Here is a 22,015-nt window from a genome sequence, read left to right on the forward strand (position 1 = left end):
CACGGTCAATTTCAATTAGTCTAATACGTTACGTATTTTCCCAAAAACAATGTTAACCTTTCATGTTGTTAAATTTAGAGAGTCTATTCTTGCTCCTGCATTGTTGACTAGCAGAGATTTTAATCTATGTGCACTGAATCGTGCGTACGCCTTTAGGAGCGTGTTACGGTATTTTGGGTAAAACCAGCAGAGCGAACGAGAACCGCTGAACCACAAAGTTGCAACCCAGAAGAGGAAGGAAACCACACAACACTCCCCCCCCGCACACTACGCTCACCAGGTCACCATGGCAATCAAACAACTATTTTTTTTTCCAAACTAACACGAAACCCCTGAAAACCACAACAGCTTCCAAAAATATGCTCTGTTTGGTATAGGATGGCCTGTTGTCAACATCTGCTGAATGTGTTGCATCTGGAAGTTCAGCCATAACATTAAAACCACCTCCTTGTTTCTACACTCACTGTCCATTGTATCAGCTCCACTTACCACATAGGAGCACTTTGTGGTTCTACAATTACTGACTGTAGTCCATCTGTTTCTCTGCATGCTTTGTTAGCCCCCTTTCATGCTGTTCTTCAATGGTCAGGACTCTCCCAGGACCACCACAGAGCAGGTATTATTTAGGTGGTGGATCATTCTCAGCACTGCAGTGACACTGACAATGGTGGTGGTGTGTTAGTGTGTGTTGGGTTGGTATGAGTGGATCAGACACAGCAGCGCTGCTGGAGTTTTTAAACACCGTGTCCACTCACCGTCCACTCTATTAGACACTCCTACCTAGTCGGTCCACCTTGTAGATGTGAAGTCGGAGACGATCGCTCATCTATTGGTGCTGTTTGAGTCGGTCATCTTCTAGACCTTCATCAGTGGTCACAGGACGCTGCCCACAGGGCGCTGTTGGCTGTATATTTTGGTTGGTGGACTATTCTCAGTCCAGGAGTGACAGTGATGTGTTTAAAAACTCATATTGAAGCACTTTGTAGTTCTACAATTACTGACTGTACAGTAGTCCATCTGTTTCTCCTGTCAGGACCCCCACAGGACCACTACAGAGCAGGTATTATTTAGGTGGTGGATCATTCTCAGCACTGCACTGACACTGACATGGTGGTGGTGTGTTAGTGTGTGTTGTGCTGGTATGAATGGATCAGACACAGCAGCGCTGCTGGAGTTTTTAAACACCGTGTCCACTCACTGTCCACTCTATTAGACACTCCTACCTAGTCGGTCCACCTTGTAGATGTAAAGTCAGAGACGATCGCTCATCTATTGCTGCTGTCTATTTTTGGTTGGTGGACTATTCTCAGTCCAGCGGTGACAGTGAGGTGTTTAAAAACTCCAGCAGAGCTGCTGTGTCTGATCCACTCATACCAGCACAACACACACTAACACACCACCACCATGTCAGTGTCAGTGCAGTGCTGAGAATGATCCACCACCCAAATAATACCTGCTCTGTGGTGGTCCTGTGGGGGTCCTGACCATTGAAGAACAGCAGGAAAGGGGGCTAACAAAGCATGCAGAGAAACAGATGGACTACAGTCAGTAATTGTAGAACTACAAAGTGCTTCTATATGGTAAGTGGAGCTGATTAAATGGACAGTGAGTGTAGAAACAAGGAGGTGGTTTTAATGTTATGTCTGATCGGTGTATACAGTTCCTAAACACACAGATCTGGCTTTAGAAGGAAAAACCAAGACGGAATCCAGATTATAACTTCATTACATTCAGTCATCTCAGGAATGCACAGATGGACGTCTTGTGGGTGGAGAAACGCAAGTTGCACGTCCGCTGAGGAACAGATACGCTGCTGACTGTTGAGAGTAAGTGTGAAGACGCCATGGTGTACCAGCCTAACACGTTCACGCTGCCATACGAAGCTGCCACGTTAACAATAGCAGCGAATCTATTGGTAATTATTCCTGTCAGCGAATGCAGCTAGACCTTAATATAGCACAGCTAAATCCAGGAGAGATATACTCTTAAATAGCTTGACTGATTTTATAACATTCAAACCACCTCCTTGTTTCTACACACACTGTCCATTTTATCAAAGAAGCACTTTGTAGTTCTACAATTACTGACTGTGGTCCATCTGTTTCTCTGCACGCTTTGTTAGCCCTCTTTAATGCGGCTGCTCAATGGTCAGGACTCTCCCAGGACCACCACAGAGCAGGTATTATTTAGGTGGTGGATCATTCTCAGCACTGCAGTGACACTGACATGGTGGTGGTGTGTTAGTGTGTGTTGTGCTGGTATGAGTGGATCAGACACAGCAGCCCTGCTGGAGTTTTTTAACACCTCACCTCACTGTCACTGCTGGACTGAGAACAGTCCACCAACCAAAAATATCCAGACAACAGCACCCCGTGCAGTGTTAATTTTGACAGCAAATTTTGATTTAGTTTTAGTCATAAATAAGTCATCGTTTTAGTTTTAGTCTAGTTTTAGTCGACTAATTATCATAAGAATATAGTCGACTAAATCTACAGTCGATTCAGTCGACTAAAATACATATTTGTTTGTTTATTAGGATTTTAACGTCATGTTTTCACACATTGGTTACATTCATGACAGGAACGGTAGTTACTCATTACACAAGGTTATATCGAACACAGTCATGGACAAATTTAGTATCTCCAATTCACCTCACTTGCACGTCTTTGGACCGTGGGAGGAAACCGGAGCACCTCATGCAACATGCAAACTCCACACAGAAAGGACCCGGACCGCCCCACCTGGGGTTCGAACCCAGGACCTTCTTGCTGTGAGGCGACAGCGCTACCCACTTAGCCACCGTGCCGCACTAAAATACATATAAAGGGTGTAAAATGTAAATGCTTTTCCATCAGTTCCCTTAAATTATTTAAGTCATTATATACACTTACACAAAATGAAACATTTTTAATCAGGTATGGAATATCATTAATGTTTGAATGTGCAATACACACAAAACCAGATTTAACTTATTTCAAACATCTTTATTTACCTGACCTTGCTTATTAAGCATAACAATAACAAAATATTAATGACCAGTAGGCCTGCTCTGCCTGAAACATATATGCATTGTTCATAACAAATTGCATATTACATTCTTTATAAGACTGGGTACCATAAAAGCAGCTGTGACATTATACTGCCAGCGGTGCCAGATGTTTCAGATCTGTTGTGTTTTTACCCGAGATCGTCGTTCCACATGGTTTACACACATCGTCTTGTTTTTCACGACGTCAAATGAGAAACGTGTCCATATATATCGGCTCTCCTATTCCTCCCTGTTGACATTGTGGAATTAACCTGGTTCCATGAGTAAAGCCAGTTCACAGGCTAGTCTGGTCTTCCCGGGTTTAGATCAAATTTGTGCGAGTGTGGTCTTACCGCGGTACCGTGCTATCTCTATCTACGGCTCTGCCGCGGTACTGCAAAAGATTAGTACTGATTGGATGGCTACTCGGCTTGTCCCGCCCCTCCACATACGCTAAAGTAGTTCTGATTGGATCTCTTCCTAACTTGTCCCTACCTTCCACAAAACTAAATCAGTTCTGATTGGATGTCGTCCCTGCCAAACATTCTCGTCTCGTTTTTATTCGTTGACGAAAGTGTCGATTCATTTCGTCATAGTTTTTATCTTTTTTTGTAGTGTGTCATCGTCTCGTTTTCGTCATGAAAAAAAGGTTCGTTGACGAAAACTATGACGAAAATCATTCGTCAACGAAATTAACACTGGCCCCGTGGGCAGCGTCCTGTGACCACTGATGAAGGTCTGGAAGATGACCGACTCAAACAGCAGCAATAGATGAGCGATCGTCTCTGACTTTACATCTACAAGGTGGACCAACTCCAGCAGCGCTGCTGTGTCTGATCCACTCATACCAGGACAACACACACTAACACACCACCACCATGTCATTATTAGTGCAGTGCTGAGAATCATCCACCACCCAAATAATACCTGCTCTGTAGTGGTCCTGACAGGAGAAACAGATGGACTACAGTCAGTAATTGTAGATCTACAACTACAGGAGAACTACAGGAGGCGGTTTTAATATTATGGCTGATCGGTGTATAAGAAAAAGCCATTAAGATGAGCTCACCATTGCTTACAGAGTTGACGTAGTATTTCCGCCCCTGTGGTGACATGTAGCACTTCCAGTCTTTGGGTAACGGGCTTTGGCAAGCCTCTTCACCAGGCAGTACACTCATGGAGGCAGATTTCTACAAGACACACAGGAGTCATATTTCGTACGACATTTAAGACCAGATTTGACAGAAACAGACAAAAAATTGCTTTAGGTGACAAAATCTGTGAACCCCTTTTACTCCGTTTCCGACAAGGATGCAGAATGGACGTGCCTATCCTGATAATCGCTATTTATCTACAGAAAGGACACATGGTTCCCACACTCGACGCTGGAAAATACATATTTCAAGTGCCTTTCCTCACATACCACTGGCATCCTGCTGGGAAAATCAGCAACAAGCTGTCAAAGAAAAAATGCTTTAAATACCTGAGCCTATTAAAGGGGTACAATGAGCTCTTAAATAATCTCTCTCAAGTCTTTGATCTCTACATTCTTTGAGAGAAGGATACACAAAAGCTTGGTTATTATTTATTAACTACTAAGGAAAAATTATGGATTCAAAAATTCAAAGACACAACAGTGTTCGTGGTTACTGAGACGAAATAAATAACGTCACACACCAAGTCCAGTGGATGGACAAAAAATCGTAAACCTTGGAGTATACTAATATTAAGAGCCTCATCAGCCTTCCTGTTGGCTGAATACTGCCTGAAATGCTGTCATAAAGGTCCTAAAAGGTCCAAATGGCTGTTTATACTATATTCTACGCCGATTTACCATATAACCACTTACCATATAGAAGCACTTTGTAGTTCTGCAATTACTGACTGTCCATCTGTTTCTCTACATACTTTTTAGCCTGCTTTCACCATTCTTCAATGGTCAGGACCGCCACAGAGCAGGTATTATTTAGGTGGTGGATCATTCTCAGCACTGCACTGACATTGACATGGTGGTGGCGTGTTCACTGTTACGGCTGGACTGAGAATTGTCCACCAACCAAAAATATCCAGACAACAGCGCCCCCTGGGCAGCGTCCTGTGACCACTGATGAAGGTCTAGAAGATGACCGACTCAAACAGAGCAATAGATGAGCGATCGTCTCTGACTTCACATCTACAAGGTGGACCGACTAGGTAGGAGTGTCTAATAGAGTGGACAGTGAGTGGACACGGTATTTAAAAACTCCAACAGCGCTGCTGTGTCTGATCCACTCATACCAGCACAACACACACTAACACACCACCACCATGTCAGTGTCAGTGCAGTGCTGAGAATGATCCACCACCTAAATAATACCTGCTCTGTGGTGGTCCTGGGAGAGTCCTGACCATTGAAGAACAGGGTGAAAGCAGGTTAAAAAAGCATGCAGAGAAACAGATGGACTACAGTCAGTAATTGTAGAACTACAAAGTGCTTCTATATGGTAAGCAGGTAGTTTTAATGTTATGGCTGATTGCTGTATGTGTACAATAGAATTATTGCCTATCCAAGAAAAATGTGCCCTCTGAGAAACAATTGCACTTAAACTATTAGAGATAATCCTTGAATGAATGGCTCTTTTATTAAGAAATTCACTCTCAGCACTTTAACTACGTCTCATAGTCATACCGAAATCCAGGGTTGCACTAAGCTAATCCAAAGTTTCGACATATAATCACAAAAAACTGTATTCAGGGTGGTAAGTTTCCTCATGCCTACATGAGTCAGTCTTTCTTTCCTGTGCCTGAGTTCTGAGTTCTGTTAACGTGACCCATGTGCTCATGACCATGACTTCAACATCTGCACAGTTCAGGTAGGGGTCAACTAGGATGAGGCACCTAAACTTTACACATCCTGAGATTTAAACCTATCAAACTATCAACTCTTATGAATCAGATGCTGTTTTCCCAGTAGAGAAATGTGTTGAAACCAATTGGCAGCAATTACAGCCAGAAGTCTTTCTAAAACAATTGTCCCTAATTTTTAAGAGATTGGTGGTAAGATTGACCAAAAAACTGTATCTCAGAACCAGCAAGCCATTGCTAGTGGGTTGACCAATGAGTTAATTACAAGGCTATACAATATTACCTCACAAATCTATTTTAAAATACTCAACATTTATCAAAAGCTGAGATTTTAAATATTAAGTACCTACCAACAGTGGTCCAAGAAGGGACAAACCAAAAGCTGACAGGGTGTCGATTATAAAATTAATAATATTCATCACAAGATGGGATTTTAAATATGAAGTACCTACCAACAGTGGTCCAAGAAGGGACGAACCAAAAACTGACAGGGTGTCTACTAAAAAATTTATAATATTTATCACAAGATGGGATTTTAAATATGAAGTACCTACCAACAGTGGTCCAAGAAGGGACGAACCAAAAACAGCACAGGGTGTCTATTATAAAATACATACTATTTATCACAAGCTAGGATTTTAAATATGAAGTACCTACCAACAGTGGTCCAAGAAGGGACAAACCAAAAACTGACAGGGTGTCTATTATAAAATTAATAATATTTATCAAAAGCTGAGATTTTAAATATTAAGTACCTACCAACAGTGGTCCAAGAAGGGACAAACCAAAGACTGACAGGGTGTTTATTATAAAATACATAATATTCATCACAAGATGGGATTTTAAATATGAAGTACCTACCAACAGTGGTCCAAGAAGGGACGAACCAAAAACAGCACAGGGTGTCTATTATAAAATACATACTATTTATCACAAGCTAGGATTTTAAATATGAAGTACCTACCAACAGTGGTCCAAGAAGGGACAAACCAAAAACTGACAGGGTGTCTATTATAAAATTAATAATATTTATCAAAAGCTGAGATTTTAAATATGATGTACCTACCAACAGTGGTCCAAGAAGGGACAAACCAAAGACTGACAGGGTGTTTATTATAAAATACATAATATTCATCACAAGATGGGATTTTAAATATGAAGTACCTACCAACAGTGGTCTAAGAAGGGACAAACCAAAAACATGACAGGGTGTCTATTATAAAATTAATAATATTCATCACAAGATGGGATTTTAAATATTAAGTACCTACCAACAGTGGTCCAAGATGGGACGAACCAAAACTGACAGGGTGTCTATTATAAAATATATAATATTTATCACAAGATGGGATTTTAAATATGAAGTACCTACCAACAGTGGTCCAAGAAGGGACGAACCAAAAACTGACAGGGTGTCTACTAAAAAATTAATAATATTTATCACAAGATGGGATTTTAAATATGAAGTACCTACCAACAGTGGTCCAAGAAGGGACGAACCAAAAACAGCACAGGGTGTCTATTATAAAATTAATAATATTTATCAAAAGCTGAGATTTTAAATATGATGTACCTACCAACAGTGGTCCAAGAAGGGACAAACCAAAGACTGACAGGGTGTTTATTATAAAATACATAATATTCATCACAAGATGGGATTTTAAATATGAAGTACCTACCAACAGTGGTCTAAGAAGGGACGAACCAAAAACTGACAGGGTGTCGATTATAAAATTAATAATATTTATCACAAGATGGGATTTTAAATATTAAGTACCTACCAACAGTGGTCCTACCAACAGGGACAAACCAAAGACTGACAGGGTGTCTATTATAAAATATATATTATTTATCACAAGGTGGGATTTTAAATATTAAGTACCTACCAACAGTGGTCTAAGAAGGGACGAACCAAAAACTGACAGGGTGTCGATTATAAAATTAATAATATTTATCACAAGATGGGATTTTAAATATGAAGTACCTACCAACAGTGGTCCAAGATGGGACAAACCAAAAGCTGACAGGGTGTCGATTATAAAATTATTAATATTCATCACAAGCTGGGATTTTAAATATTAAGTACCTACCAACAGTGGTCCTACCAACAGGGACAAACCAAAGACTGACAGGGTGTCTATTATAAAATATATAATATTTATCACAAGGTGGGATTTTAAATATTAAGTACCTACCAACAGTGGTCCAAGAAGGGACAAACCAAAGACTGACAGGGTGTTTATTATAAAATACATAATATTCATCACAAGATGGGATTTTAAATATGAAGTACCTACCAACAGTGGTCTAAGAAGGGACGAACCAAAAACTGACAGGGTGTTTATTATAAAATTAATAATATTCATCACAAGCTGGGATTTTAAATATTAAGTACCTACCAACAGTGGTCCAAGAAGGGACGAACCAAAGACTGACAGGGCGTTTATTATAAAATATACAGTATATTATTTATCACAAGGTGGGATTTTAAATATTAAGTACCTACCAACAGTGGTCCAAGGATGGACAAACCAAAAACTGACAGGGTGTCTATTATAAAATATATAATATTTATCACAAGCTGGGATTTTAAATATTAAGTACCTACCAACAGTGGTCCAAGAAGGGACAAACCAAAGACTGACAGGGCGTTTATTATAAAATATACAGTATATTATTTATCACAAGGTGGGATTTTAAATATTAAGTACCTACCAACAGTGGTCCAAGGATGGACAAACCAAAAACTGACAGGGTGTCTATTATAAAATATATAATATTTATCACAAGGTGGGATTTTAAATATTAAGTACCTACCAACAGTGGTCCAAGAAGAGACAAACCAAAAACTGCTGACAAGGTGTTGGGCAGCCAACACTCATTTATGCCAGAGAACAACATCTATTTTAATACTGGTGATGCGGGAGCTGTGTCACAACACACAGTGCACCAAACCCTTTGGTCCATGAAGCTGCCAACCCTAAGCCTGTGCAGATCTGACAAGCAGGCATTGAAACTGAACATTTTCTTTTAGATAATGTAGACATGGCTAGAGATGGCATGCACTGGATGTTCTACCTCACAATATACAGGTCTTGTAGAGTCCATGCTTTCAGGGGACCATCAAGTATTTACATTCAGTCCTCTAAATGAGTGCTTAAGTGGTTGTGAAAGTCAACCCAAGTTCCCCCACTGTGACAACTTCTAACCACAATCTCACCAAGTTTCCTTTCTAATAATACGTCTGGTAATATCATGATCGGCTGTCAAAACAAACAAACAAACGTAGCTTAGCACCGAGCTACTGCCCAAGCCGTAAGCTAAAAACAGAACCGCCGCTCATGTTAACAGGACCGTGTGAGGGACAAGCTCTGCACATCTAGGGTTGTGAGGAGTCAATTACCAGAATAACATGATCATAATGTATATGAGACGTAATCACCACAGAATCCATGATTTGCATTAAAAGAATGGACAGAATACGAGGGACGTGTTTGTTTTCCGGCCTGCGACATGCATGAAGAAAAATCAGTTCGTTTTGACGTGGTGTGACTGACCACCAGATGTTCCGAGTTATCCCACTATCCCACTATCCCAGGTCCCTGAGGACTTTTGTTCTGCAGTGTTTGTGATAGTTCTTCCATGTACATTGCAGTAGGCATTTTGTACATCCACTATATTGCCAAAAGTATTCACTCACCCATCCAAATCATTGAATTCAGGTGTTCCAATCACTTCCATGGCCACAGGTGTATAAAACCGAGCACCTAGGCGTGCAGACTGCTTCTACAAACATTAGTGAAAGAATGGGTCACTCTCAGAGCTCAGGTTGCCACCTGTGCAACAAGTCCAGTCGTGAAATTTCCTCGCTACTAAATATTCCACACTCGACTGTCAGTGCTATTATAACAAAGTGGAAAGTACGTCGGACACAGTGGTGTAAAGCACGCCGCCACTGGACTCTAGAGCAGTGCAGACGTGTTCTCTGAAGTGACGAATCACGGTGGTTGGCGGTTGCTTGTCCGACTGCATTGTGCCGAGTGTAAAGTTTGGTGGAGGGGGGATTGTGGTGTGGGGTTGTTTTTCAGGAGTTGGGCTCGGCCCCTTAGTTCCAAGAGATTTTGGACAATTCCATGCTCCCAACTTTGTGGGAACAGTTTGGGGATGGCCCCTGCCTGTTCCAACATGACTGCGCACCAGTGCACAAAGCAAGGTCCATAAAGACGTGGATGAGCGAGTCTGGTGTGGAAGAACTTGACTGGCCTGCACAGAGTCCTTCTCGTCAAACCAATCAAACCAAAATGAGTAATAAAAACCTACGTATGACGCACATATGATGTATTTTCCAGGCCAGTCATCAGATCGATGCCCCACGCAGGGCTTATTAGGATTCTGTAGACCTGCTGGTATTTTTACCGACTGGAAATATATCAAGAGGTGAGAAATTGTGTGACATCATGTCCTGTGGTTCGTATTCTGTTCATACCGGAAACGAATGGCACCAGACTTCTTGAGAAACAGGGCAAGACCCCCCTGCTAAGGTGGTTTCAGTCCGTGGTTTCACCACGGATGTTCAATGAGCTACTGGTTTGCACTGGGTCTGATTCACTGGACAGTCCATCATAAGGCACACACATCACACTCAGGGAAATTTTGGTAGCTCCAATTGACCTGAATGCAGGTTTTTGTACCTCCATCCAGAACTCCACATAGAAAGGACGCTCCACCTGAGAATCAAACCCAGGACCTTCTTGCTGTGAGGTGACAGAGCTACCCATGAGCCACCCATGAGCCACCATTGGGGCATTGTGTGTAAACAACCTTTAAGTTTAAGTTTTAAGCGTGCTGGAACTTTGGGCAAGATCTTTCAGTGCTGCGCCCTATACCAGTTTAATATTTACCAGCACTGGTGGTGTTACCTGTTTTTTAACACCACACACACTGCTTTCGAAACTGTCTCCTCAGACCACAATAAGCCCTTAGTTGCTTCACCTTTTTTTTTTTTTTTTTTTTTACATCTATGTATTTTTGTAACCAAGACCAAGTGATGTCATGGTAGCCAAGTTCACCAATTTGCAATTTCAGCCCATTTTAACCAGTTTAACCAACCAATACGAATAAATAAAGTAAAACCTAATACGAAATATTAGCACCAGAGCTGCAGAACAAAACATCGCGTGTTTGTAAATACAAAACAATAAATGAATCTGATTTAATCTGGCAAAGCATTGGGCCTCGTGGTAGTTACCATAGATTGCCAGAAGGTTTCCGTCAGACTGATTGCGGCAAGCCGTCAGACCTGGGCATTGAGACATCCCCAACCGGCCCGCATGAGGTTCGTGGCAATTAAAAATTAGATGTAAATAAATGTACATCACGCATGCAATATAACAGGATTGTTTTTGACGCGAGCTCTGTTTCTTTACATTTCTGTAAGTTTCGATTCGTGTGTGCGACGGTGGAGTTTTTAACAAGACATGAACTTCTGAAGTATTTATTTACTTAAGTCAGATGTAAAGCCGTTTAACGATCACCATTTAGGCTCTAAATCGCGGTACTAAACTGAGAAATACAGCAACATGAATGATGCGGAGCGTCACATCTGAAGCTTAACTAACTAAACTGCAAAACTAAATAGTGTAAAGTTTAAAAACCTGCACATTTTGTTCACATTTGTTTTATTTTTTGCATTTGTTTGTTTAAATAGTAAAATAACGTTGATGTTTTTACCCCGCGTACTTCTAATTTTCTGATTGTAACATCAAAACATTAACAGCTTATTAGAACTGCACAATGTACTGCTTTTCATAAAGATTGGGCAGTTGTAGCCTAGTGCTTAAGGTACTGGACTAGTAATTAGAAGGGTGCTGGTTCAAGCCCCGCCACTGCCAGGTTGCTGCCGTTGGGCCCTTGAGCAAGGCCCTTAATCCTCAATTGCTCAGACTGTACACTGTAACTGTAATGTAAGTCGCTTTGGATAAAGACGTCAACGCTAAATGCTGTAAACGTAATGTAAATGTAAATAAAGAGATCAAATCAATACTGAGCAGAATTAAGTTCACCTTATTGGTCCGGCCCTCCACAACAGTCCCAGTTTCTTATGTGGCCCCTTGGAAAATTTAATTGCCCACCCCTGCTCTATGTAGTCTTAACATCTAATACAATAAATAAACATTTATTCCAACTAGAATTCCAACTAAGTAATGTGATTGGGGCCATTGTTCTGACAAATACAGGAATCAAAGCCATCCGAAAGCAGACAGACGTATGCATAGATTGTTTCTGGCTCTGGACTGAGTCATTCAGAGAGTAACGTGTACTGGGTTTGTTCTCGTTTTTGTTCCTTCTCCTGACAAACGTTGTTGGAAACGATGCTAAAAAAAATACTATACAGCAGTTCCTCTAAATTTCCTTTAAATTGAACTAAACAGCATTTATTTCCTCTTATATGTCAAGATTGAGGACAGTTTCCTTTTTTCTAACATGCAAGAATGGCATGATTACATTTGATAAATTATAAATAGTATAAATTAGGAGTAATTCCTAAACCCATTTCTTCCATTAATATGAAAACATTGGGTTGGGGGTTGAACCTGGGACTTAATCCGTCTTGATTAGGAAATTTAGAGACAGGTAGTTGTCTCAAGTAAACTGCGATTGACAATGATGTTGACTTTATGCCTCTCGTATATTTCTACATCATACTGTGTTATATGGTTAACATTATGTTGTTTCGTTTGTGATATTATTTTCAAGACAACCACCAAAAAGGAAATGGTTTTGCAGGTGGTAGCCACAGACTGCTACCCCCTGTAACTACTGGAGGATTAAACAGCACCTGCAGCCCATGGATGCTTGGTCTCCCAGTACAGTCTCAAGACGTGGACGAGATACCAGGACATGGACTGTAACACAAGCCAACCATTAATGCTTATGACCACCTCAGCTCAGCTCCACTAACCATATAGAAGCACTTTGTAATTCTACAATTACTGACTGTAGTCCATCTGTGTATTTGGATACTTTTTAACCTGCTTTCACTCTGTTCTTCAATGGTCAGGACCCCCACAGGACCACTACAGATTAGGTACTATTTAAGTGGTGTATCATTCTCAGCACTGCAGTGACACTGACATGGTGTTGGTGTGTTAGTGTGTGTCCACTCACTGTCCACTCTGTTAGACACTCCTACCTGGTTAGTCCACCTTGTAGATGTAAAGTCAGAGACGATCGCTCATCTTTTGCTGCTGTTTGAGTCGGTCATCTTCTAGACCTTCATCGGTGGTCACAGGACGCTGCCCACGGGGCGCTGTTGGCTGGATGTTTTGGGTTGGTGGACTATTCTCAGTCCAGCAGTGACAGCGAGGTGTTAAAAACTGAGAATGATCCACCACCTAAATAATACCTGGTCCTGGGAGAGTCCTGACCATAGAGGTCTAGTAATGAAAGTGTCAGCAGGGAAAACACGTGGAACATCTTAATTACACAACTATGACATTTTCAAATTGTGTCAAAAGATCAGTTGCATTATAAAGTAAACCCCGATGGAATGCCCAGCGTTAAAGTAAATGCTGATGCCAACACAGGATTTGTTTCTAATGCTTTCACCCTACTGCTATTGCTAAGAAAAGGAAACATGCCATTCTACAACTTCCCCATTTTACTAGTACTGTAGTATAAATCATTAAACAAGAGGGCTGTATGATTAGGTGATATGTGGATGATTGTATATCATGGCAGTTTATGCAGCTGTGACCAGGGAGGATCAAAGTTGTACAAGTGAAAAGTAAAGACAACAAAGCAAGGTGTATTTACTTAGCATATGGTGCAGAGACCCATGCAAGCAAGGCAGGCTGTAATTATTTATTATATTCATGTTTTTACTGCTTTATCCTGGTCATAGTTGCTTCCCGGAATCACTGGGCTCAATCCACTAACACAGCCTGGACAGGACAATTGTAATTGAATAAATCAGTAAACACTTTGGTGGTTTTTATAATGTATGGGTAAAACGTATGGGTTTATTGGACGTGAATTATTGAAGCTTGACGATCTCCATCCGATCAGATCCTTCCAACAATACGTTTGGCTGGAAAATCCCCTACCTGGCAACTCTGTGACGTGCCGTCAACAAGGCGAGGTGAACAGCGCCAGTGCCCTCTGCTGTTTAAAGTGAATATCGATTCATCTTTAATGAATAACCGATTCGAATCGTGGCACGTGTGCACCGATTTTTAACTGTCTTGTGGTGCATCGTTACATCCATAGTGTTAATAAATAATAGCAACTGTTAGAAAAAAGTCACTTATGGCCATGAACTGAGTATTGGGGGGGGTCCTGCCATTCTACAACATTCCTGGCATATCAACAATTGATGAGAACACTGACGGATCCTAAAATTAGGCAAAGCTGGTGAGATGAATGGATGGATGGATGGATGGATGGATAGATATCATGAATAGTAGCCAACAATCTCATATCTATGATTAATAGAGCGCCACTGGGATGTAGGGAGGTGGCAGATGACAAATCTGCAGCATTGACAACATCATACATCATACGACTTGGACCAAAATCCCAACGGAACGTTCTAACACTTAGTGGAATCCTAGCAAGGAATTAAATCTGTCCTGCTACCAGATGACCATGTGTCGTATTATAATGGTGTAAATGACCAGTCAGAGTGTATGGATGTATAGAAATGTATAAAACATCAGTGTTTGATGCCATATTTGCAAAATGCCAAGCTGCAGAAGTTACTCAGAATCCTAACATTAAGAGATGGATGGATGATGGATGGTAAATAGAGCACCACTGGGATGTTTTTAACACCTAGTGGGATCCTAGCAAGGAACTGGATCTGTCCTGCTACCAGATGACCCTGTCTATACTATTATGATGGTGTAAATGACCAGTCCGAGTGTATGGATGTATAGAAATGTATAAAACATCAGTGTTTGATGCCATATTTGCAAAATGCCAAGCTGCAAAAGTTACTCAGAATCCTAACATTGGATGGATGGATGGATGGATGGCCAACAATCTCAGATCTATCCTTGCAAGGAATTGAATCTGTCCTGCTACCAGATGACCCTGTCTATACTATTATTATGGCGTAAATGACCAGTCAGTATGGTTATATAGAAATGTATAAAACATCAGTGCTTGATGCCATTTTTGCAAAATGCCAAGCTGCAAAAGTTACTCAGAATCCTAACATTAAGGGATGGATGGATGGATGGATGGATGGATGATGGATGGATGGATGGATGGATGGATGGATGGATGGATGATGGATGGATGGATGATAGAGCACCACTGAGATGTTTTTCACACCTAGTGGAATCCTAGCAAGGAATTGGATCTGTTCTGCTATCAGATGACCCTGTGTAGTATTATAATGTTGTAAATGACCAGTCAGAGTGTATGGATGTATAGAAATGTATAGAACATCAGTGTTTAATGCCATTTGATGCCATTTTTGCAAAATACCAAGTTGCAAAAGTTACTCAGAATCCTTGGATGGATGGATGGATGGATGGATGGATGGATGGATGGATGGATAAATGGATGGATGGATGAGCACCACTGGGATGTTTTTAACACCTAGTGGAATCCTTGCAAGGAATTGGATTTGTTCTGCTATCAGATGACCCTGTCTAGCATTATATTGGTGTAAATGACCAGTCAAAGTGTATGGATGTATGGAAATGTATAAAACATCAGTGCCTGATGCCATTTTTGCAAAATGCCAAGCTGCAAAAGTTGCTCAGAATCCTTGGATGGATGGATGGATGGATGAGCACCACTGGGATGTTTTTAACACCTAGTGGAATCCTAGCAAGGAATTGGATCTGTTCTGCTATCAGATGACCCTGTGTAGTATTATAATGGTGTAAATGACCAGTCAGAGTGTATGGATGTATAGAAATGTATAAAACATCAGTGTTTGATGCCATTTGATGCCATTTTTGCAAAATGCCCATCTGCAAAAGTTACTAAGAAACCAAACACAACAGTAAAATGCACCACAGTAACACCAGAGTAATGAATTATATGCAGAATGTTTGTTAAAAGTTAGATATTTTTAGTTCAAGTAACACAGAGTAATATCACACAGTCTTACCTCGACTATTTGAACATAACTGGAAGGAAACCAGCCGGTCAGTCCGTCCTTCTCTCCTTCCCACCAGCCTCCGGGCATAGCGCGGGTGACGCGGATCAGCTCCCCGGGCTGGAAGCACAGTCCGCGCTCATGCTGCTCCCCGCTGAACGCGTATAAACTCCTGCACAGCGAGCCCGACATGTTTATCTGCTGGTGCAAATACTTCCACTTGATTATACGGTATTCCACTTAGGCTTCCTCCGCACTCAGACTCCGCGAACTACCGCTGATGCCATGAGTGGAAACTATCCACAGTAAACAGAAGTCAGCCAACGTGCTGCCCTCACTGTTAGATGTGTTGTTCGTGAACGAGTCGACTCTTTGAGCCGGCTCAAGTCGACTCTTTGAGTCAAAGAAATAAATAGTAAATGATAGTGACATACTATGAAACAAACATTCATTCATTCGTTGTTTGAGCCGGCTCAAGTCAACTCTTTGAGCCGACTCCTCTCATTTCAAAGGTTTGAAATGTCATTTAAACGCAGTTCACATATCTAAGTGATGAAATATATATAAAAATTACAAAGAAATAAATAATAAATGACAGTGACATACTATAATATAAACATTCATTTATTTATTCGTTGAGTCAGCCAACGTGCGCCCTCGCTGTTAGATGTATTGTCCGTGAACGAGTCGACTCTTTGAGCCGACTCCTGACTCCTCTAAAAAGGTTTGATGCTATTTTAACGCTAATTGTGACGCCATAAAACGATTACAACACAGTTCACATCTCTAAGTGATTTCTAAATGATAGTGACATACTATGAAACAAACATTCATTCATTCGTTGAGTCAACAAACGTGCTGCCCTCACTATTAGATGTATCGTCCGTGAACGAGTCGACTCTTTGAGCCGGTTTCAAGTCGACTCTTTGAGCCGACTCCTCTACAAAGGTTTGAAATGTCATTTAAACGCAGTTCACATCTCTAAGTGATAAAATATAAATACAGTACATTTCACAAATAAATGAATAATAAATGATAGTGACATACTATGAAACAAACATTCATTTATTTATTCGTTGAGTCAGCAAACGTGCTGCCCTCACTGTTAGATGTGTCGTTCGACTCTTTGAGCCGACTCCTCCAAACAGGTTTGAAATGTCATTTTAACGCTCATTGTGACATGTAAAACAATAACACAAAGTTCACATCTCTAAGTGATTATATATATATAGAAGGTCTGGGTCCTTTCTGTGTGGAAAAGTGTGGAGTTAAGATGTTCTCCCCGTGTCCGCGTGGGTTTCCTCCGGGTACTCCGGTTTCCTCCCACAGTCCAAAAACATGCAGTCAGGTTAATTGGAGACACTGAATTGCCCTATAGGTGAATGTGTGTGTGTGTGTGTGTGTCTGCCCTGGGATAGGTTTCAGCACCCAATGCAACCAAAAAGTGTAAAACATGATGTTAAAATCCTAATAAACAAAGAGTGAAGTACAAACTCCAGATCCAGAAGGGGGCAGTAATGCAACTGTTGATTGTTGATGCCAAACGTGTGTTATTCAGAAGAAGAAACAAGAAGTTTCGTTTTGAAATGAAAGTATCTGTATGTTCTGTATGTCGATTGAGCGTTATAAGATGTAGTTCTTTATATTTGTAGTTTATTAAGTGTATTTAAGATGTATTTACATTCATGTTTAAAGGATACAGTGCTTAGACTGTGTACTGTAATGTAAGTCAGTGGGGCAGTTGTAGCCTCGTGGTTACTGTAATCAAAAGGTTGCTGGTTCAGGCCTCACCATTGCCAGCTGCTGTTGGGCCCTTGAGCAAGGCCCTTAACTCTCAATTGCTTAGACTGTATACAGCAACTGTAATGTCAGTCGTTGGGGCAGTCGTAGCCTAGTGTTTAAGGTACTGGACTAGTAATCAAAAGGTTGCTAATTCAAGCCCCACCACTGCCAGGTTGCTGCTGTTGGGCCCTCGAGCAAGGCCCTTAACCCTCAATTGCTCAAACTGTATACTGTAACTGTAATGTAAGTCGCTGGATAAAGGCGTCTGCTAAATGCTGTAAATGTAAAATGTAAATGTAGCCCTGATGTGTATTTTACTGTCTGTTTCTTTATCACTGTCTCTAAAGTTATGCAGAAAACACAAGACAGACCCCGAATGGACCAGCCTCTGTTCAGTTTTGGTGTGATCGCTGATATTCAGTACGCAGATCAGCCAGACGGATACAATTACCACCACACAAGGAAGCGCTATTACAGGAACAGCTTACACCTGCTCAGAAACGCCATCAGACACTGGGAGGATGAGGAGGAAGATCTCAAGCCCAGCTTCATCCTCCAGCTCGGAGACATCATCGACGGCTTAAACAAGACTCAGAACGCTTCAGATCGGGCTCTTCAGACTGTCCTCGACGAGTTCAACAAATGTCCCCTTAAAGTCCATCATGTCTGGGGTAACCACGAGTTTTATAACTTCAGCAGGAGCGCCCTGTTCTCCTCAGCTCTCAACAGTGAGGAGAAAGGAGATCCCGAGCAGAAGGATCCCGGCATGGATGAGGTCTACGCCTATCATTTCAGCCCCGCTCCCAAGTTCAGATTCGTAGTCCTGGATGCTTATGATATGAGTATAATCGGTCAGGAGGAATCATCTGAGAAGTACAAGCAATCTTATAAGATCATTACGGAGCACAACCCTAATGAGGAACTTAACCAAGTTCCAGGTATGGCTATTGGTCCTTGATGTTCTTGTTCCCTAAGGGACCCTTAAGGATTTGTCGACTTATGGATGGATGGATGGATGGATGGATGGATGGATGGATGGATGGATGGATGGATGGATGGATGGATGGATGGATGGATGGATGGATAGATAGATAGATAGATAGATAGATAGATAGATAGATAGATAGATAGATAGATAGATAGATAGGACACACTATAAAGATTCACATTATACAAACAAGTACCTGCATAATCACAACAACACACCTTAACAACAGGACCTGTGGGTACATATGGAAGTGTTGTTTATGTATACATCTTAGAGCTGGTATACAACTATAAAGTATAAATTATAAAGTGTACTACAGATAAAAATGTGTGGATGGATGTGCAAAGATGCCGGCATCCCTCCTAATGATTCTCGTTCTAGGGTTTCACCCACACCCTTCGACAACAGGTGTAAAAATGTATTAAGTGTATAAATAATTTGCATCCACTGCTGGACAAGCTGGATTGCACAGAGCCCTGACACCAACCCCTCTGAATGTCTTTAAGTTGAATTAAACATCAAGTCAGGCTGTTCCATCCAAGATCAGTGTCAGACCTCACAAATGCTTATTTCACTTTTGGAGGGGGTGGTCAACTTCATATTTTGCCCATGGTTTTGGAACAAATGCCCAAGCTTAAAAAGAGTAAAGGAATACTTGAGTACAGTGTGTTCCCCAGTATGTGTTACGGCTCTATGTGGGAGTTTATTGTTGGCTGGAGACAAGAACAGCCCAATAGCTACTTGTCAACCAATGGCACTTGGAGCTGGCTAAAAGTAGATGGATGGATGGATAGATAGACAGATAGATAGATAGTACACACTATAAAGATTCACATTATACAAACAAGTACCTGCATAACCACAACAACACACTTGGGTACATATAGAGGTGTTATTTATATATACAATACATCTTAGAGCTGGTATACAACTATAAAGTATAAACTATGAAGTGTACTACAGATAAAAAAATGTGTGGATGGATGTGCAAAGATGTCGGCATCCCTCCTAATGACTCTCGTTCCAGGGTTTCACCCACACCCTTCGACAACAGGTGTAAAAATGTATTAAGTGTATAAATAATAGCCGCTCAGGTGGCGCAGCAGAGTTGAGGTTTCGAATACATCGTATCGAATCTCTGCTCTGCGTTCCGACCAGGCTGGACGGCTGCATGAACAACGATTGGCTGTTGTTTATAGGGTTGGGGGTAAAAAGTCGGATCATGGGTCCTCATAACTGGTGCGACTGCGGCCCCTGATGGCTGACTGATGGCGCATGCACAGGGCTGAGGAATAATGCTGATGGGGGTGTGGCCCTCCGTACACAGTGCCCGTCGGTGTGTGAACTCGACTCGTGCGGGTGAAAAATGTATGTCAGTTTAGAGGCGTCAGCGGTGAGGGGTCGAATCAGTATAGAGGACGCATTCAGGGTAATTGGACACGACTAGATTAGGAGAGAAAATGGGGGGGGGGGAGCCCTGACATCAACCCCTTTGAATGTGTTTAAGTTGAATTGGAACATCAAGTCAATCTGTTCCAACAACACAACTGTGTGGTGGGGGGTCAACTTCATATTTTGCTCATGGATTTGGAATAGAATGTCCAAGCTTATGGAGTGAAGGAATGCTTGAGTACAGTGTGTTCCCCAGTGTGTGTTACGGCTCTATGTGGGAGTTTGTTGCTGGCTGGAGACAAGAAGAGTCTGACAGCTTGACAGATGTCATGGTCTGAAGTCTGAAGTGATTAAATTGTATTCAAATGTATTAAAATGTGATTTTTGTGCTTTGGTTTTAGGTAGAGTTTCAATGGATGCAATGTTTGTGAAGTTCAATGGGGGATTCAGCCAAGATCAGCTTGACTGGCTGGACAATGTTTTGACTAGTGCTGATGAAAAAGAGGAAAAGGTCACCATTCTTAGTAAGTAGATCTGATTTTATTACTATTATTTACTATTGCTATTACTATTGTCCTGCTGTGTAACCCAAATGCGCTTCAGGATTTTCTGATAGAGAAGATACAGAATGTATGGTTCCAAGTCATCTAGGTCTTGCATAAGCGAAGCGGCCCCAGATTATCACACTCCCACCACCATAATTGACTGTTGGTTTGATGACCAGATGTAACAGGACCCATGTCTTCTGCAAAAATCCACCTTTGACTTATCAGTCCACAGAATATTATCCCAAAATTCTTGGGGATCATCTAGATGAGCAGTGATTAATAACCTGGTGTATGAATTTAATTACAGTGTGTTTAATTACATTAGGATTTACCACACTGTCAGGACTGTAATCCTGTAATCCACCCAGATGCTATGGTGTTTGGGAATAAACATCACAACCAGTCTGGATACAAAACATTCTAAATGCATTCTTTTGGGAACACTGTAAGCTAATTCATAATCTCTCTTATTCACAGGTCATATCGCTGTCCATCCCTACTCCTCCGACCTTGTATGTCTTGCGTGGAACTACGACAAGCTGCTGTCTGTCCTGTACTCCCACAAGAGCGTAGTGTGCTTCTTGGCTGGGCACAACCACGATGGAGGTTATTACTTAGATCTTGCGGGTGTTCATCACATTACACTTGAGGGGGTTATTGAGACGCCCCCGGACAGTAACGCGTTCGGGACTGTGTACGTGTATGAGGAGAAGATGGTTCTCAGAGGCCATGGAAGGATACCAGACAGAGTGCTCATGTATCAGTGAGGCAGGTAGCATACAGGGCTGCACGGGTGCCGTACTGTGACATTGGTTTCACTGGGTTTGATCCTTTGTTTGGTCACTATGTGAATCTTAAATCTTGTCCATAAGTGTGTTCTTGCCTTGTGCCAGGGGTTCCCTGGTTGTTCTGGATTCACTGCAGCCTGGGCCAGGATAAAGAAGTTAAGATTAAATAAATCAATGATGTGCAATACTGCAGGGTTTTTCATGCACCGGCCACAATGCATGATTATTATTGTGAAGTTTTTCTTTTTTTTTTTTTTTTTTTTGGAAAAGTCTATTTTAATATTACATAAAATTTTAGTTTTGTTATTTACAGAGTGAGAATTTATAATCTAATTTTATCTTTTTTGTTTAGATGATATTATATGTGGTTCTCACTACAGTACAATTATTGGCACTACTGGTAAAGATGAGTAAAAAAGGTTATATAAGAAAATTGCTACAATTATTGGAACTGAAGAGGTCAAGAACTCTTCCTCACCCTGACATAAATACAATAGAACACACTATTCAAATTTGGGAAAAGTCTGCTGA

At 41.2% G+C, this 22,015-nt stretch overlaps 2 protein-coding genes across 2 annotated transcripts in view; one reads left to right on the top strand and one right to left on the bottom strand.

The window, feature by feature from the left end:
* The window catches only part of gas7b (growth arrest-specific 7b), a 49,598-nt gene extending 33,323 nt beyond the window's left edge, over positions 1 to 16,275 (bottom strand). Inside the window, exons 1-2 of the mRNA XM_063002783.1 lie at positions 15,999 to 16,275; positions 4,098 to 4,218 (exon numbers count right to left, since the gene is read on the bottom strand). Of these exons, the coding sequence (XP_062858853.1) occupies positions 4,098 to 4,218; positions 15,999 to 16,178 (301 nt within the window). The 5' untranslated portion in view covers positions 16,179 to 16,275. The remainder of the gene's footprint in view (positions 1 to 4,097; positions 4,219 to 15,998) is intronic.
* Positions 16,276 to 17,903: 1,628 nt separating this feature from the next.
* On the top strand, positions 17,904 to 21,751 carry adprm (ADP-ribose/CDP-alcohol diphosphatase, manganese-dependent). The gene is made up of 3 exons (XM_063003555.1): positions 17,904 to 18,706; positions 20,550 to 20,672; positions 21,174 to 21,751. Exons 1-3 carry the CDS (start codon positions 18,118 to 18,120, stop codon positions 21,461 to 21,463), a joined length of 1,002 nt encoding a protein of 333 aa, XP_062859625.1. The 5' UTR covers positions 17,904 to 18,117; the 3' UTR covers positions 21,464 to 21,751.
* Positions 21,752 to 22,015: the final 264 nt, after the last annotated feature.

Source organism: Trichomycterus rosablanca, chromosome 10, assembly GCF_030014385.1.
Source record: "Trichomycterus rosablanca isolate fTriRos1 chromosome 10, fTriRos1.hap1, whole genome shotgun sequence".
Taxonomy (NCBI): domain Eukaryota; kingdom Metazoa; phylum Chordata; class Actinopteri; order Siluriformes; family Trichomycteridae; genus Trichomycterus; species Trichomycterus rosablanca.

Excerpts from the sequence above, each read along its gene's own strand:
- adprm (XM_063003555.1), top strand. The coding sequence starts at position 18,118 with ATGCAGAAAACACAAGACAGACCCCGAATGGACCAGCCTCTGTTCAGT. Across the intron at positions 18,707-20,549 it reads GGAACTTAACCAAGTTCCAG|GTAGAGTTTCAATGGATGCA; the intron begins GTATGGCTATTG and ends CTTTGGTTTTAG. Across the intron at positions 20,673-21,173 it reads GGAAAAGGTCACCATTCTTA|GTCATATCGCTGTCCATCCC; the intron begins GTAAGTAGATCT and ends TCTTATTCACAG.